General features: G+C 48.3%; 1 protein-coding gene across 1 annotated transcript in view; it reads right to left on the minus strand.

The window, feature by feature from the left end:
- Nucleotides 1-18,317, minus strand: part of GRIN3B (glutamate ionotropic receptor NMDA type subunit 3B) — a 152,606-nt gene that overhangs the window by 87,459 nt on the left and 46,830 nt on the right. Inside the window, exons 5-6 of the mRNA XM_063914369.1 lie at nucleotides 7,443-7,558; nucleotides 7,196-7,347 (exon numbers count right to left, since the gene is read on the minus strand). Of these exons, the coding sequence (XP_063770439.1) occupies nucleotides 7,196-7,347; nucleotides 7,443-7,558 (268 nt within the window). The remainder of the gene's footprint in view (nucleotides 1-7,195; nucleotides 7,348-7,442; nucleotides 7,559-18,317) is intronic.

The raw sequence follows: 18,317 nt of genomic DNA on the forward strand, positions 1-18,317 counted from the left end.
ACAGTTTCAAAACTGCAGTTTAGGTGAATCTTGGGATTATAACATTTCAAAATCTACTGTCAGATGCCGCCTGCATGGCCAGAAGCTTATTAGAACATTCCACAAACTAAGCTTTTCCTAATAGCAATATACAAAATGTAGTGCTTGAAATTTGTAAATGTCAAAATGTCATTGTAACTACAAATGCAATTGTGTGATATGGTCAGATAAGACAAAAATGTAACTTTTTGGACATGCACACCATGGTCTTCTTTGGAGATAAAAGTGACAGCATACAAAGGAAATGACCTGATACCCACTATCAAATACCATGGTTATCATTGATGATTGGGGATGCTTACTGCTAGTGGTCCAGGGGAATCTTGTTAAAATAGCATCATGTATTCTAATCTATACAATGACATTTTAAGGTAAAATATGTCAGCCACTGACAGAAGACTGAAACTTGGCCATTTATGGACTTTTCAGCAAACTAAGGACCCCAAACACACAACAAAATCCACACTGAAAAGACTGCGGAAACACAACTCAAAGTTTTGCAATGGTCCTCTCACTCTTCAGATTGATTTGAACCCATTGGAAACCTGTTGTATGTATTTTAGAGGGCAGTCCACAAGCGATGAGCCAAGATCATCAAGGAAATGGAAAGGTTCTGCATGGAGCAGTGGCTACAGATCACTCAGCAAGTATTCTCTAACCTTGTTATGCATTGCAGAAAGCGGCTCAGTACTGTTACTAGCACTAGGACAGGCATCACCAAATATTAATAATGTGGGTGGAAATATTTTTAGTACCTATGTTTTTTCAAATATATTGCCAATGCCAAGAAAGAAAATCATTTTTGGTTCCAAGACACAGTGGGAAAATAAACACTATGCAGCTTACCACTTACTCACTGCATATGTGGTCTTAATATATATATATATATAAACTTATTTTCACAGAGAAATATTTGTTGAGCTGACTATATGCACATTATAGACACTATTAATATATAGTTAAATTAGTTTGAATTTCTATGGAAATGGGAGGTGAGGCTGAGGAGTGGCCAAACTAGAGAGACGGAGGCTGTACTGCGCGCAGCCTTCCCTGCTCTCTGTGTGACAGGACCAGCTCATCGTCCCTTCTGGCATTTGCCAGTAGTGCCAGATGGGCAGTCCAGCCCTGGTTTCAGTCCTTCTATATGTGAATTGCACTAAACTTATTATTTTGATTGTTATTATTGAAATTTTTCCCCATCTTCTCACATCTTCTCATTGGGCCTAATTCAGAACCGATCGCTACACTGACAGCGATCGCACTCTGAAGCCCTAAGCGTTGTGCGCACGCGCAGTGGCCACACTGCATGTGCGCACCCAGTGAGGTGCGATTGCCTCTGCCTAATTGAAAGGCAGAGGCGGTCGTTGGGTGGGAGGTTCGTGCCAATGGCGTTAGAACGCCGTTGGTGGGGCATGGTCCGGACAACGCAGGCATGTCCATAGGCGTGCACACAGGGGGTTCCTGGTGCGCACAGGCACCCCCTAATGTGCAGCACCCCTCACATGCCACGCCTGCAGCACAGTGGAGTGCATACTTTCCAACTGTACCTTTTTAATAGGTACAGTACCTTTTTTTTATGGTCTGTACCGATTTTTGGCTCTCCAAACTTCAATTGGAAGTATAGGAATAGGGGCGTAGCCACGCCCCCTTTACCTGCGGCCACGCCCCTTTTTCGGATCTGTACCGATTTTTCTGTGTAAGATGTTGGAGGGTATGAGAGTGGTGATCACTTCTCATTCCTCTGCTGCGGCAGCTGCAGCCAGGGCAAGACGATATACAGCATGCTAAGCTGTTGCCCAGCATAGGGCCAGCTCAGCTTAACTGGGGCAGCGCCGCAGTGATTTTCTGCACTGACTGAAGTCCCGTGCTCCTCCTCTCCTGGCCGGGCAGCTCCTGCTGATTTGGATGGGGTTTTCTAAAAGTGGGCGTGGCCACGGGGGTCCGCGATTAGGCCACACCCCCAACTTTCCCTGGGCCCGGTGATCTACTGTATGTACGGGATCCGGTCTGAAGATCGACAGTGTCTAGGTCGACCACTATAGGTCGACATTCACTAGGTCGACATGGATGGAAGGTCGACAGGGTTTCTAGGTCGACATGTGCTAGGTCGACAGGTCTAAAGGTCGACATGAGTTTTTCACATTTTTTTTCTTTTTTTTGAATTTTTTCATACTTAACGATCCACGTGGACTACGATTGGAACGGTAAAGTGTGCCGAGCGAAGCGGTAGCGGAGCGAAGGCACCATGCCCGAAGCATGGCGAGCGAAGCGAGCCATGCGAGGGGACGCGGTGCACTAATTTGGGATCCCGGTCACTCTACGAAGAAAACGACACAAAAAAAAAATCCTCATGTCGACCTTTAGACCTGTCGACCTAGCACATGTCGACCTAGAAACCCTGTCGACCTTCCATCCATGTCGACCTAGTGACTGTCGACCTATAGTGGTCGACCTAAACATTGTCGACCTAGACACTGTCGATTTGATGAACCACACCCGTATGTACAGCTCTGCCTTCTCTTGCTGGTGCAGGTGGATCTCTGACAGCTGCCATCCCATGGAGCCCGCTCAGGAAGGAGAAGGTAATATGTGTGTAGGTGTAGGTGTGTGTGTTAGCAAACTCGGCAACATGGGGCAAAGAGTACACCCGTGCCGGGCCCCAAGGTTCTGAAGGGCCCGAGGTTCTGACCCCACCCCCTGTTTTATCTCTGCTATAGCGTACATGATCCATGAGGAGCAGGGGGAACACTGTTCCTGTCTGGAACAGGTGTGACTGGAACCGCAGCATGACAGAAGAAGAACAAAGCAGCCGCAGACACCGTCCCTACCCATGAGGAAACTGACACAGTGTGGTGTCAGTGTATTTTTACTATATTTCCATTCTCATGAAATCTCTCTCCCTCCCTATCTGTCCCTCCCCCTCTCTCACCCGCCTCTCTCCCTATCTTTTCCTCCTTCTTCCTCTCTCTCCCTCCCCCTCTCACTCTCTCCCCCACTCTCCCTCCAACCCCCCCACCCCACGCCCTCTATATGTCTCTCTCTCCTCTCTCTCTCTTCCTCTTTCCCCATAACTCTCTCTCTATGGGGCCCATTTATCATGGATTACATATTGAATGCGATCTAGCCGAGATCTTACCGGCCAGGATCGCATTGCAATATGCAATCCCTTCGGATGACCGCAATGCACTGAGGCATTTCTGGCAGAAGGTTCTCGGGGGAACCCAGCCGGATCTACTTTCCCCGATCTAGGATACAATGGGCTATCGCAGTCAAATATTGCAGTAGCTGCAGGGAACAATGGGGGTAATTCCAAGTTGATCGCAGCAGGATTTTTTTTTAGTAGTTGGGGAAAACCATGTGCACTGCAGGGGGGCAGATATAACATGTGCAGAGAGAGTTAGATTTGGGTGTGGTGTGTTTAATCTGCAATCTAATTTGCAGTGTAAAAATAAAGCAGCCAGTATTTACCCTGCACAGAAATAAAATAACCCACCCAAATCTAACTCTCTCTGCACATGTTATATCTGCCTCCCCTGCAGTGCACATGGTTTTGCCCAACTGCTAAAAAAAATCCTGCTGCGATCAACTTGAAATTACCCCCAATATCGGGATACATTGTGCAGCATTTCATCCCCCATAGAAACCTATGGGGGATGCAGCTGCGGGCAGAAATGTAGGGATCGCAGCAGGTATCTCCGATACCTGCTGCAATCCCTTCTTTATACATACCAGGGAAACCTTATATTTGCGGCTAATTTCTGAAAACGGGTGTTTTTCGGGGACATAGCTGCAAATATTATTTGATAAATGGGCCTGTCTCTCTCCTCCGTATCCTACCACCCTCTTTCTCCCTCCTTTTCTCTGCCTATCTCCTCCCCCCCCCCCTTCTGGAGGGGCATCTCTCTATCTCCCCCTTTCTCTCTCGGTGGTCGAGGTGCCACCTGACCTGCAGTCATTTACTTCTACCACTATCTACTCCAGCGGGGTAAGGCTTCATGGTCATGCTGGGTGATGCCTGCTGTGCTGGGTCAGAGGCGGAACTACAGATGTTGCCGCCACTCATCCATCATTGCGGCATGGATGGTGTGACTAGTGTGCCTTAGTCTATGATGCACACGTGCATATTCACGCGCATGCCATAGACTTCTATGGAGCAAACGCTGGCTGCAATTATTCGCAACACAGCGTTCAGTGCAGCTTGCCGCGATGCATATGCCCGTGGGTACGCACCACAGCAAAGATGAGGCTGGCTACATCTGTAGTGACAGTGCTAGGGACACCAGCCAAAATCTGCCTAGGGTATCAAATTGATTAGGGCCAGCTCTAGGCATAATGTGAATTGTGGATCATACCGTGCTGCTTAATGTGAATTTCGGCTCATACCGTGTGGCATAATGTGAATTTGGATCATACTGTGTGGGGTAATGTGAATTTCAGCTCATACTGTGTGGTGTAATGTGAGTAAGTGGCACTACTGTCAGTAGCTTGTGAGCATGGGGACACGTATGACAAATGCTGGTGTTCTGCAGAGGAAGAGTGTGATGGCATAGAAAGAGGCAAATGTGGCTCTGATGGCACGTGTATATTTTAAACTGTTATATTAAAACTCAAATGTTCAGCCCCCTACATCTCCTGTACTTTTCAGAATGTCCCACTCAAAATTAGGGTGTAGGTGCTTGGGGGTGCAAGGGGTGGGGGGTGCATATGCACCTAGGCCCACCACTCTTTAGTTCCGCCACTGGGTCAGGTATAGGTTGGGGACGTGTAAGCAGCGATAGGATGCAGCGTCAGCTAGGACTCTGGGTTATCCAGTAGCAGACAGTCAGTACGGGCCGGTGGTCACACCATTATGTTTCATTTTATTTCTCTCGGGTGTATTATATCTACTTTATTATTAGGAACTAGGGAGAAATTAGATTATGCCATGTGATTTTACTGAGAGAATGTAAAATAGTGCTAGACATGTCCCTGGGCAGTGCTAGACTCACCCAAAAGGTGGTGATAGACACACCCAAAAGGCGGTGCTAGACACGCCCCTCATGCGGTGCACCCCCTAATAAAATAAGCTGCGCACGCCTATGGGCATGTCCGGATCATTTCTGGGGTAGGCCGCAGTGGCTGAATAATGTCACAGGCAGCGGCTGCGACCCAGAACGTGGCGGGTAGCTGCCTGCCAGCGCAGCTAGGGAGCTACTTGGCGGGTGCGAAAGCATCGCCACTGCTTTCGCACCTGTGTGGGAGGGGAAGGAGTGGCAGGGCATGACATGCTGCACATCCCCCTCTAAATTTAGCACATCTTCGATAAGGTGTGAAATACCCCCATAGTCGGCACACAAATACAAAAGTACAGATTAAGCATAATAAACAAGATACGTTGAACAAATACAAGTATGAGATGCAGAGGTAGAATGAGAAATAGCACAGAACATAGGGGATCATTCCGAGTTGATCGTAGCTGTGCCAAATTTAGCACAGCTACGATCATCTTCCCTGACATGCGGGGGGACGCCCAGCACAGGGCTAGTCCGCCCCGCATGTCAGTGCCGGCCCTCCCGCAGAAGTGCAAAGGCATCACACAGCGGCGATGCCTTTGCACTTCAGGAGTAGCTCCCGGCCAGCGCAGCTTTAGCGAGCTGTCCGGGAGCTACTCCTCACTCCCCGGCCCGCAGCGGTTGCGTATGATATCACGCAGCAGCTGCGGCTTGCCCCCCGTTCGGTCCGGCCACGCCTGCGTTGGTCAGACCGCGCCTACGAAACGGCATCCAAACACCGCCGTTTCGCTCCCTCCCGCCCATCATTTGCCTTTACCTGTCAATCAGGCAGAGGCGATCGCTGTCCTGCTACGGCCTTTGGCCGTCCGGCATGCGCAGGTGCATTACGGCGCTGGCGCGTGCGCAGCAGGAACCCGTTTACTCTGCTGCGTTAAAACGCAGCGAGCGAACGGGTCGGAATGACCCCCATAGTGTCACAGAGAGCATTTTACCTCCATTTATGACTCTAGGCTTTTTCTTGGAGCTCTGTTGAATCCCCAAACCTAAGCTGTGGTTTTCTCTATGTCATCTGCAGCCTAATGCTGCCATTGAGGAGTTACAGCACTAAGGGCATTTGCAATGAGCACTGAGCACTGAGGGGCAGATTTATTAAGCCTGGTGAAGTGATAAAGTGGAAGGTGATAAAGCACCAGCCAATCAGCTCCTAACTTCTATGTTACAGACTGGTTTTGAAAAATGACAGGAGCTGACTGGCTGGTGCTTTATCACCTTCCACTTTATCACTTCACCAAGCTTAATAAATCTGCCCCTGTGACGTGTACTGGTGGGGATCCTGAAACCCTCTCCAGTTTTATAGGACGACGACAGTAGGTCTGGGTAAAGAGTCTAAAGACATCTCAATATGGCATTACCTAGAGGTAAAAAGTTACAGATAAACTGAACCTCTGTACAATCCCCAAAGCAGGCTACGGTGACTGCAGAAAAGATCCAAAATTTGAGGGATCACAGGCAATATCCTACGAAATGTAGGACAAAGCAGTGATAACCCTTTTCTTGAGCAAAATGGGGGTTAAAACTGCTTAATAAATAAGCCCCTTACTGTAGTAGCAAAAACACTATAAAACAGTATTTTCATTTTATTTTTTCTACATATGTTATCTGAGTAGGGTACTGATACTAACTGATATTGGGGGTAATTCTGAGTTGATCGCAGCAGGATTTTTGTTAGCAGTTGGGCAAAACCATGTGCACTGCAGGGGAGGCAGATATAACATGTGCAGAGAGAGTTAGATTTGGGTGGGGTGTGTTCAATCTGCAATCTAAATTGCAGTGTAAAAATAAAGCAGCCAGTATTTACCCTGCACAGAAACAAAACAACCCACCCAAATCTAACTCTCTGCACGTTATATCTGCCTCCCCTGCAGTGCACATGGTTTTGCCCAACTGCTAACAAAAATCCTGCTGCGATCAACTCAGAATTACCCCCATTGTTACTAATAACTTAGGTATCGGATCAGCTTTTATTTGGAAAGTCTTTATAAACTAAATACAATAGTCGTGATTTAATCAAAGTTATCTTAATTATATATCTAATAAGCTTCAACGTAACAGAATCATTTACATCAGGCTCACACTTACTAGGATAGAATCATATATAGCGTTACCTCAGTCACAGCAAACACCCGCTTCCCACAGGGCACCATTTTGTACCACTTGTCGTGCAGGGTGTCCATGAACCCAGATGATTTGTAACGGCTGATAAACTCTGATATATTAGAGGTTAGGGCAGAGTTTTGGGGAAGACCAATCCCATAACCTGTGTAGAAATTGAAAGACATACTGAAAGTCTTCTTTTCTCTTATTGTAAAACATTATTTATGTTTGCCATCTAAAACTTCCACCTTGTGTTACCTTCTATAGCAAAGGGTTTTCCCACAGTCAGTAATTTGCAGTCTGAATCTATGGACACCTCATAATCCAACAAAGCCTTGTCCATGATGAAAGCATTTAGGGTTGGAGGATCCGTTCTAAAAAACAAAAGATATAATTGCTTTTTGGTTTTATGTAACTTTAAAAAGAGTCGTGAACTAATCAAAGGAAGGCAGTAATAATGTGAGTTATGTTCTTTTAACCACTTGCTGGCATGGTCGCATCAAATATGATCATGCCTGCAAGTGCTTTATCTGACCTGGTCGCACAGGATGCGACCAGTCAGATAAACTGTGTTAGCAGCAGCAGGGAAGGGAAACTCCCCACCGCTGCTGCTGTCAGAGGGACCGGAAGGTACCTCTGCCTTCCTGCACTCTCCCATACTGATTGCCATGCTGCCGATCACTGCTGATTGCTGATTGGTCAGCACGGCAGGACCCCCCCTACAGCGGCTGCAGACAATAGCAGCCACTGGGGAGTGTAAATAAGCCCCCCACCCCACCCCACCCCGTGTACCTGGAGGCTATCCCAGCTTTCAACATGAAAGCCGTGATGGTTGTGATGTTTTCGATGTTCCGATGGTCTCGATGTTCCCGATCGATGTTTGAAATTTTTTTTTTTTTTTAAACGAAAATAATTTTGGATAGGGTTAAATTCATGTTCTTCACCTAATTCACTCATAAAAAAAACCCCGTCAATTTTGGAGCGGTTTTTGGCGAAAAAAAAATCATCAGTTATGTGGTTAATCCAACACAATATATATTATTATATTATTAAATGATATTACTTTATTTGCTTCACATCACAAAGTTATATGCTGTGATATGATAGGGGCATCAGAACATTGAAAAATATGGTTTTAGATTTCAGGATACTTCTTGTCCAAACGGTTAACATTGCTTGTATTGGATTTTGTGTGTATGTATGTATGTATGTATGTATTTACTATTATGTAAACATTTCATAGTGATTGAGAGGCGGCGGGCGTCCGGGGGCGCTGACGCGGCATTGAGGGGGGAGGAGATCAGTAAAGCATGGCTGTTTTCACCTGCATCTCCTGCAAGTGGAACGTGGCGGCGGTGCCCCTGCGTATGCAGCAATGCTGTATAGGCAGGGGTCAACCTCTATTTGAGGTCCCAAATTAATTTCTAATGCATCACGGGGCAGCACCACACCTGCTGGGCGCCCCCCAGAATGTGATCTTTGTGGTAGGAGATCCACCAATGTTCGAGAAGTTTAAAGAGACAGACACAGTCTGAAGGTGTCTCTCTCCTGGACAGGATGCATGGTTGAGAAAGTTTGGCCACAAGTGGATTAGGAATCCTCCATGGACTTTACTACTGTGTACACATGCCAAAAGTGGAATGAATTTGAGCTCAGCCTCTACTACATCCAGGCCCGGCGCTACCCGCTCAGCAAAGGAATGCAAAGCAGGTAGGGGCCAGGGTTGGAGAGGCGTTCTCCCTGCTTTGCATCCCCGCTGCTGCGCCTGGGCCCCCTGCTGCTGCCGGCTGCTGTGTCTGTCACACTGTTTGACAGGCAGCGGCACCGGCAGCATGAAGCTTCCCCCTACCCCCCTTGACAGTAGTCCAGTGCCTGTGTGTGTGTGTGTGTGTCCAGCTCGAAAAGGGGCGGGCTTACCGGCGCTGAGGGGCGGAGCTACACGGGACCATGGCCATGCTGCAGAGGAAGACAGAAGAAAGTGAAACTGCTGCAGAATACAATCCGGCCAGCCAGATGGTGAGTTGAGGGAGAGTGAGTGAGAAAGTGTGTGTGTGTGTGTGTATCTACAGAATGTATGTATTTGTACTGTATGTGTGCAATGTATGTACAGTATGTGTGTATGTATATGTGTATGTGGTATATGTTTGACTGTGCAGTATAATGTGTGTAAGCGTCACTGCTACAGGGGGCGTTGCGTCTTGTATAAGCGTCACTGCTACAGGGGGCATTGCGTGTGTAAGCGTCACTGGTACAGGGGGCGTTGCGTGTGTAAGCGTCACTGCTGCAGGGGGCATTGCGTGTGTAAGCGGCACTGGTACAGGGAGGGTTATGTGTGTAAGCGGCACTGGTACAGGGGGCATTGCGTGTGTAAGCGTCACTGGTACAGGGGGCGTTGCGTGTGTAAGCGTCACTGCTGCAGGGGGCGTTGCGTGTGTAAGCGGCACTGGTACAGGGAGGGTTACGTGTGTAAGCGGCACTGGTACAGGGGGCGTTACGTGTGTAAGCGGCACTGGTATAGGGGGCGTTACGTGTGTAAGCGGCACTGGTACAGGGGGCATTACGTGTGTAAGTGGCACTGGTACAGGGGGCGTTACCTGTGTAAGCATCACTGGTACAGGGGGCGTTACGTGTGTAAGTGGCACTGGTACAGGGGGCGTTACCTGTGTAAGCATCACTGGTACAGGGGGCGTGCCGTGTGTAAGCGTCACTGCTGCAGGGGGCGTTGCGTGTGTAAGTGTCACTGGTATGGGGGGCGTTACATGTGTAAGCATCACTGGTACAGGGGGCGTTACGTGTGTAAGCATCACTGCTGCAGGGGGCGTTGCGTGTGTAAGTGTCACTGGTATGGGGGGCGTTACGTGTGTAAGCATCACTGGTATAGGGGGCGTTGCGTGTGTAAGCGTCACTGCTACAGGGGGCATTACGTGTGTAAGCTGCACTGGTACAGGGGGCGTTACATGTGTAAGCGGCACTGGTACAAGGGGCGTTACGTTTGTAAGCGGCACTGGTACAGGGGGCGTTACGTGTGTAAGCGTCACTGGTACAGGGGGGCGTTACGTGTGTAAGCGTCACTGGTACAAGGGGCGTTACGTGTGTAAGCGTCACTGGTACAGGGGGGCGTTACGTGTGTAAGCATCACTGGTACAGGGGGCGTTACGTGTGTAAGCATCACTGCTGCAGGGGGCGTTGCGTGTGTAAGTGTCACTGGTATGGGGGGCGTTACGTGTGTAAGCATCACTGGTATAGGGGGCGTTGCGTGTGTAAGCGTCACTGCTACAGGGGGCATTACGTGTGTAAGCTGCACTGGTACAGGGGGCGTTACATGTGTAAGCGGCACTGGTACAAGGGGCGTTACGTTTGTAAGCGGCACTGGTACAGGGGGCGTTACGTGTGTAAGCGTCACTGGTACAGGGGGGCGTTACGTGTGTAAGCGTCACTGGTACAAGGGGCGTTACGTGTGTAAGCGTCACTGGTACAGGGGGGCGTTACGTGTGTAAGCGTCACTGGTACAGGGGGCGTTACGTGTGTAAGCGTCACTGGTACAGGGGGCGTTACGTGTGTAAGCGTCACTGGTACAGGGGGGCGTTACGTGTGTAAGCGTCACTGGTACAGGGGGCGTTACGTGTGTAAGCGTCACTGGTACAGGGGGCGTTACGTGTGTAAGCATCACTGGTACAGGGGGCGTTATGTGTGTAAGCGGCACTAGTACAGGGAGCGTTGCGTGTGTAAGCGTCACTGCTGCAGGGGGCGTTACGTGTGTTTGTGTCACTGCTGTAGGGGGTGTTATGTATGTAAGCCTCACTGTTGCAGGGGGTGTTACATGTGTAAGCGTCACTGGTACAGGGGGCGTTATGTGTGTAAGCGACACTGGTACAGGGGGTGTTGCGTGTGTAAGCGTCACTGCTGTGTGTAAGCGTCACTGCTGCAGGGGGCGTTGCGTGTGTAAGCGTCACTGGTACAGGGGGCGTTACGTGTGTAAGCATCACTGGTACAGGGGGCGTTATGTGTGTAAGCGGCACTAGTACAGGGAGCGTTGCGTGTGTAAGCGTCACTGCTGCAGGGGGCGTTACGTGTGTTTGTGTCACTGCTGCAGGGGGCGTTACGTGTGTTTGTGTCACTGCTGTAGGGGGTGTTACGTATGTAAGCCTCACTGGTACAGGGGGTGTTACATGTGTAAGCGTCACTGGTACAGGGGGTGTTACATGTGTAAGCGTCACTGGTACAGGGGGCGTTATGTGTGTAAGCGGCACTGGTACAGGGGGCGTTATGTGTGTAAGCGTCACTGCTGCAGGGGGCGTTACGTGTGTTTGTGTCACTGCTATAGGGGGTGTTATGTATGTAAGCGTCACTGCTATAGGGGATGTTACGTGTGTAAGCGTCACTGCTGCAGGGAGCATTATGTGTAAAAGCATTATGTGCCCTTTGTAAAGTATGGGAGGGCGCAAATTTACAGTTTGCAGGGGAGCGCCGAACACCCTAGCACCGGCCCTGACTACATCGGTAGAGAAATAAAGGGTCTGCAGATACAAGTAACTAAGGGAAGATGATGAGGCATTAGAGTCTAATTTGCAGTGTGGTGAATACCCTGGTATTTTATATACTGTGTGTTTATCTACTATATAAAAGAGAAAATTTGTCCTTCTGTCTTTGTATACAAATCCACAGTTTACAAGCGAAGATCGTGAAATTTTACATTCGAGCATATTAAAACACGGCCGAGGCAACTAAAACAATTAGAAATCCCTAGCATCCCGAGGGGGTGGGGAGACAGCAGCACAGAGTATATCAGGAGACAGCATAACACCGGAATTGCTGGAGCAATGTACTCAAAAATTGGTACACGGATGCCTTACAATCTGGGAACAAACACTGTGAGGAGACGACACCCCTAGCACCACTAGAGGTGAGGCAGCAGCACTGAGTTTTTCAGCAGACAGCATAACTCTGGAATGCCTGCAGCAATTTACAAAAAACTTGGTACACAAATGACTTACACTCTGGAACCAAACACTGTGGGGGTCAGACACCCATAGCACCCCTGGGGGCGGGACAGCAGCACAGAGTATGTCAGCAGACAGCATAACTGTGGAAGGCCTGGAGCAATTTGCACCAGACTTTGGACATACTTGGGACTTACAATCTGGTAACAAACTGTGTGGGGGTTAGACAATCCTAGCACCCCTAGGGGTGGGACAGCAGCACAGAGTATTTCAGAAGACAGCATAACTCTGGAATGCCTGGAGCATTTTACACCAAACTTGCTACACATATGACTTACACTCTGGGAACAAACACTGTGGGGGTGACACACCACTAGCACCCCTAGGGGTAGGCCAGCAGCACAGACTATATCAGGACATGCATGATATGTCAGTGATGACAGGGCCAGTGACATGATGTGAGGAGGGGAATGGAGGTAGCACGAACCCACACACTGACAGTTATATAGTGGAAATAGCACAGTCCCCCAGCAGCACAGAGTATATAATGTGCTACTCAGAGCCGGCCCTAGGCATAGGCAAACTAGGCAATTGCCTAGGGCATCTGGTATGCCTAGGGGCACTAGCAGCTTTTGCTGATTAAAATGATATGCAGCATGCCTATATTCTGTGTGTAGCATTTCGTATGCAGATACAGCCACAGTCGCACACAGTATATAGGCATGCCGCATATCATTTTAATCAGCAGAAGCTGCTTGTGCATCCTAGCCACATAGCAATGCAAATAAGATGCATTTTCATAAAAAATAGGCACCCAACATTAGCAAAGCTGCCAGATGACTCACGCCAGGAACTATATGTGTCATTATGTGTATAAGGGCATTAATAATGTGTAACATATGTGTAAGGGGCACTGTGTGTGTCATTATGTGTATAAGAGCACTAATAATGTGCGGCATATGTGTAAGGGACATTTATGTGTGTCATGTGTATAAGGGCATTAACAATGTGTGGCATATGTGTAAGGGAAATTATGTGTATAAGGGCATTAATAAGGGTTGGCATAATGTGTAAGGCGCATTATATATATAAGGACATTAATAATGTGTGTCATATGTGTAAGCGGCATTACTGTGTGGTATTATGTGTATAAATGCATTACCAATGTGTGGCATTATGTATATAAGGTGCTCTACTGTGTGGTGTAACATATAGAAAGGGCACTACTGTGTGGTCTAATGTGAATAAAAGGCAATATGGTGTGGTGTAATGTGAATAAGGAGCAATATGGTGTGGTGTAATGAGAATAAAGAGCAATATGGTGTGGTGTAATGTGAATAAGGAGCAATTCAGTATGATGTTATGTGAATGAGGGGCACTACTGTGAGGATATAAGGTATATAACGTAAAGTGGTACTACTGTGTGGTGTAATGTGAATAAGGGACACTATCGCATTATAAATTGTGAATAAAGTTGCACTACTGTGAGGCATAAGTTGAATTGTGGGTACTATTGTGTGGCCATGCCCCTTGCCAGCAAAAACACATACCTTTTTGGGCTGTGCGCCGAATGTGCACACTGTTCTTATTTAAATTACAGGGGGTAGGGAAAAAAAGGACTACTATGGGTGTAGGGTGATGGTGCTGGGAAAGGGGTGCAGGGTCAGAGGCGGAACTAGCGGTGGTGCTAGGGGGCACCAGCCAAAATCTTGCCTAGGGCATCATATTGCTTAGGGCCGGCTCTGGTGCTACTGTAAATAAATTGATAATTTCACAGGGCCACTGACATGATGTGAGGAGGGGAATGGAGGGGGACCTTGTGGGACCAAAAAGGGGTCCGGCCACTACACAAAGTGCGTCGGGGAAGCAAGATATGCCTATATACTAGATCTCCAACCAACGTAAATTAACAAACAACTATCATTCTAATTTACCATCCTCATCCCGTAGCAATGCACGGGTATTCAGCTATCTATAATGTTATTTATACTGTGTGTGTAATATTTACTTTTTTTTGTAAACAGATATTCTTAAAGTCCCGGCCAACGCCGGGTACTCCAGCTAGTATATAATAAAAGGGTGTGTCTTTTACGCTCTACTTGTCTTGGTTAGAGGTTTGCCATTACTGACTAGATTTAAGGGACATCCATGCTTCAGTATAGGTAACTAAGGGGTCTATTTAAAGGCAAACAACTACAGACCAGTGAGTCTTACATCAGTAGTAGGGAAATTGATGGAAACACTCTTAAATCCAGCAATTTACAGGATCCCAAACAGCATGGATTCACTGGGGGGAGATCATGTCAAACAAATCTTATTGACTTTTTTGACCGTGTGACTAAAGTGATGGATAAAGGTGGAGTCGTGGATATAACTTATCTAGACTTTAGTAATGCTTTTGACACTGTTCCACATCACAGACTGTTAAATAAACTTGGAAGCTTGGGATTGGATACTAGGATTATTGAATGGATAAGATCTTGGTTGCAGGATAGAAAACAGAGAGTTGTGGTAAATGGAGTGCATTCACAGGAGGGAAATGTTACCAGTGGTGTATCCCAGGGATCTATACTTGGACCAGTGCTTTTTAATATCTTTATTGGTGGCATTGCAAATGGCATTAAAGGGAAAGTATGCCTTTTTGCTGATGACACAAAGGTATGCAACAGGGTAGACACACCAGGTGAGGTAAAACGAATGACTGAGGATCTAGGTAGACTAGAGGAATGGTCAAGAGTGTGGCAATTACAGCTTAATGCCCAAAGATGCAAAATCATGCACTTGGGTCTCAATAATCCAAAGACTAAATATAGTTTCTCTGACGTCCTAAGTGGATGCTGGGACTCCGTAAGGACCATGGGGAATAGCGGCTCCGCAGGAGACTGGGCACAACTAAAGAAAGCTTTAGGACTACCTGGTGTGCACTGGCTCCTCCCACTATGACCCTCCTCCAGACCTCAGTTAGAATCTTGTGCCCGGCTGAGCTGGATGCACACTAGGGGCTCTCCTGAGCTCCTAGAAAAAAAGTATATTTTAGGTTTTTTATTTTACAGTGAAACAGACTCACTGCAGCGAGGGACTAAGGGGAGAAGAAGCGAACCTACCTAACTGGTGGTAGCTTGGGCTTCTTAGGCTACTGGACACCATTAGCTCCAGAGGGATCGACCACAGGACCCAACCTCGATGTTCGGTCCCGGAGACGCGCCGCCGGTCCCCTTACAGAGCCAGAAGCAAGAAGTGTTCCGGAAAATCGGCGGCAGAAGACTTCTGTCTTCAACAAGGTAGCGCACAGCACTGCAGCTGTGCGCCATTGCTCCTCATGCACACCTCACACTCCGGTCACTGATGGGTGCAGGGCGCTGGGGGGGGGGGGCGCCCTGAGGGCAATATAATACACCTTGGCTGGCAAATCATCACAATATATAATCCCAGGGCTATATATGTGATAAATTACCCCTGCCAGAATCCATGAAAAAAGCGGGAGAAAAGTCAGCCGAAAAAGGGGCGGGGCTATCTCCCGCAGCACACTGGCGCCATTTTTTCTTCACAGTGCAGCTGGAAGACAGCTCCCCAGGCTCTCCCCTGTAGTTTTCAGGCTCAAAGGGTTAAAAAGAGAAGGGGGGCACTAAATTTAGGCGCAATATGTGTATACAAGCAGCTATTGGGGGAAAAATCACTCAGTTATAGTGTTAATCCCTGCATTATATAGCGCTCTGGTGTGTGCTGGCATACTCTCTCTCTGTCTCCCCAAACTTTGTGGGGTCCTGTCCTCAGTCAGAGCATTCCCTGTGTGTGTGCGGTGTGTCGGTACGGCTGTGTCGACATGTTGGATGAGGAAGCTTACGTGGAGGCGGAGCAGAGGCCGATAAATGGGATGTCGCCCCCTGTGGGGCCGACACCAGAGTGGATGGATAGGTGGAAGGTATTAACCAACAATGTCAACTCCTTACATAAAAGGCTGGATGACGAAACAGCTGTGGGACAGCCGGCTTCTCAGCCCGCGCCTGCCCAGGCGTCTCAAAGGCCACCAGGGGCTCAAAAAATGCCCGTTACCTCAGATGGCAGACACAGATGTCGACACGGAGCCTGACTCCAGTGTCGACGAGGTTGAGACATATACACAATCCACTAGGAACATCCGTTGCATGATCTCGGCAATGAAAAATGTGTTACACAATTCTGACATGAACCCGAGTACCACATAAAAGGGGTTTTATGTTTGGGGAGAAAAAGCAGCCAGTGTTTTGTTCCCCCATCAGATGAGTGAATGAAGTGTGTAAAGAGCGTGGGTTCCCCCGATAAGATAATGGTAATTTTTTAAAAAGTTACTGCTGGCGTACCCTTTCCCGCCAGAGGATAGGTCACGTTGGGAGATATCCCCTAGGGTGGATAAGGCGCTCACACGTTTGTCAAAAAAGGTGGCACTGCCGTCTTGGGATACGGCCACTTTGAAGGAGCCTGCTGATAAAAAGCAGGAGGCTATCCTGAAGTCTGTATATACACACTCAGGTACTATACTGAGACCTGCAATTGCCTCAGCATAAATAGTGCTGCTGCAGCGTGGTCTGATACCCTGTCAGATAATATTAATACCCTAGACAGGGATAATATTTTGCTAACATAGAGCATATTAAAGACGTCGTCTTATATAGGAGGGATGCACAGAGGGATATTTGCCGGCAGGCATCCAGAATTAATGCAATGTCCATTCTGCCAGGAGGGTATTACAGACCCGGCAGTGGACAGGTGATGCTGCCTTTAAAAGGCACATGGAGATTCTGCCTTATAAGGGTGAGGAATTGTTTGGGGATGGTCTCTGGGACCTCGTATCCACAGCAACAGCTGGGAAGAATTTTTTTTACCTCAGGTTTCCTCACAGCCTAAGAAAGCACCGTATTTGCAGGTACAGTCCTTTCGGCTTCAGAAAAGCAAGCGGGTCAAAGGCGCTTCCTTTCTGCACAGAGACAAGGGAAGAAGGAAAAAGCTGCACCAGACAGCCAGTTCCCAGGATCAAAAATCTTCCCCCGCTTCCTCTGAGTCCACCGCATGATGCTGGGGCTCCACAGGTGGAGACAGGTGCGGTGGGGGCGCGTCTCGGGAACTTCAGGGACCAGTGGGCTTGCCCACAGGTGGATCCCTAGGTTCTGCAAGTAGTATCACAGGGATACAAGCTGGAGTTCGAGGCGACTCCCCCTCGCCGTTACCTCACATCAGCCTTGCCTGCTGCCCTCGGAGAAAGGGAGGTAGTACTGGCGGCAATTCACAAGCTGTACTTCCAGCAGGTGAAATCAAGGTACCCCTCCTTCAACAAGGCCGGGGTTACTATTCCAAAATGTTTGTGGTACTGAAACCAGACGGTTCGGTGAGACCCATTCTAAAATTGAAATCCTTGAACACTTATATACAAAGGTTCAAGTTCAAAATGGAATCGCTCAGGGCAATTATTGCAAGCCTGGAGAATTTCATGGTATCACTGGACATCAAGGATGCTTACCTGCATGTCCCTATTTACCCTCCTCACCAGGAGTACCTCAAAATTGTGGTACAGGATTGTCATTACTAATTCCAGACGTTGCCGTTGGTCTGTCCCCGGCACCGAGGGTATTTACCAAGGTAATGGCCGAAATAATTATCCCGTACTTGGACGATCTCCTTATAAAGGCGAGGTCCAGGGAGCAGTTGTTCGTCGGAGTAGCACTATCTCGGGAAGTGCTACAACAGCACGGCTGGATTCTGAATATTACAAAGTCGCAGCTGGTTCCTACGACGCGTCTACTGTTCCTGGGTATGGTTCTGGACACAGAACAGGATAAAAAGGGTTTCTCCCGGAGGAGAAGTCCAAGGAGTTGTCGTCTCTAGACAGAAACCTCCTAATACAAATACAAGTGTCGGTGCATCAATGCACGCGAGCCCTGGAAAAGATGGTAGCTTCTTACGAAGAAATTCCATTCGCCAGGTCCCATGCAAGGATCTTCCAGTGGGATCTGTTGGACAAGTGGTCCAGGTCGCATCTTCAGATGCATCGGCGGATAACCCTGTCTCCAAGGGCCAGGGTGTCGCTGTTGTGGTGGCTGCAGAGTGCTCATCTTCTAGACATACAGGACTGGGTCCTGGTGACCACGGATGCCAGCCTTCGAGGCTGGGGGGCAGTCACACAGGGAAGAAACTTCTAAGGTTTATGGACAAGTCAGGA

The sequence above is a fragment of the Pseudophryne corroboree genome, chromosome 1, assembly GCF_028390025.1.
Source record: "Pseudophryne corroboree isolate aPseCor3 chromosome 1, aPseCor3.hap2, whole genome shotgun sequence".
Classification (NCBI taxonomy): domain Eukaryota; kingdom Metazoa; phylum Chordata; class Amphibia; order Anura; family Myobatrachidae; genus Pseudophryne; species Pseudophryne corroboree.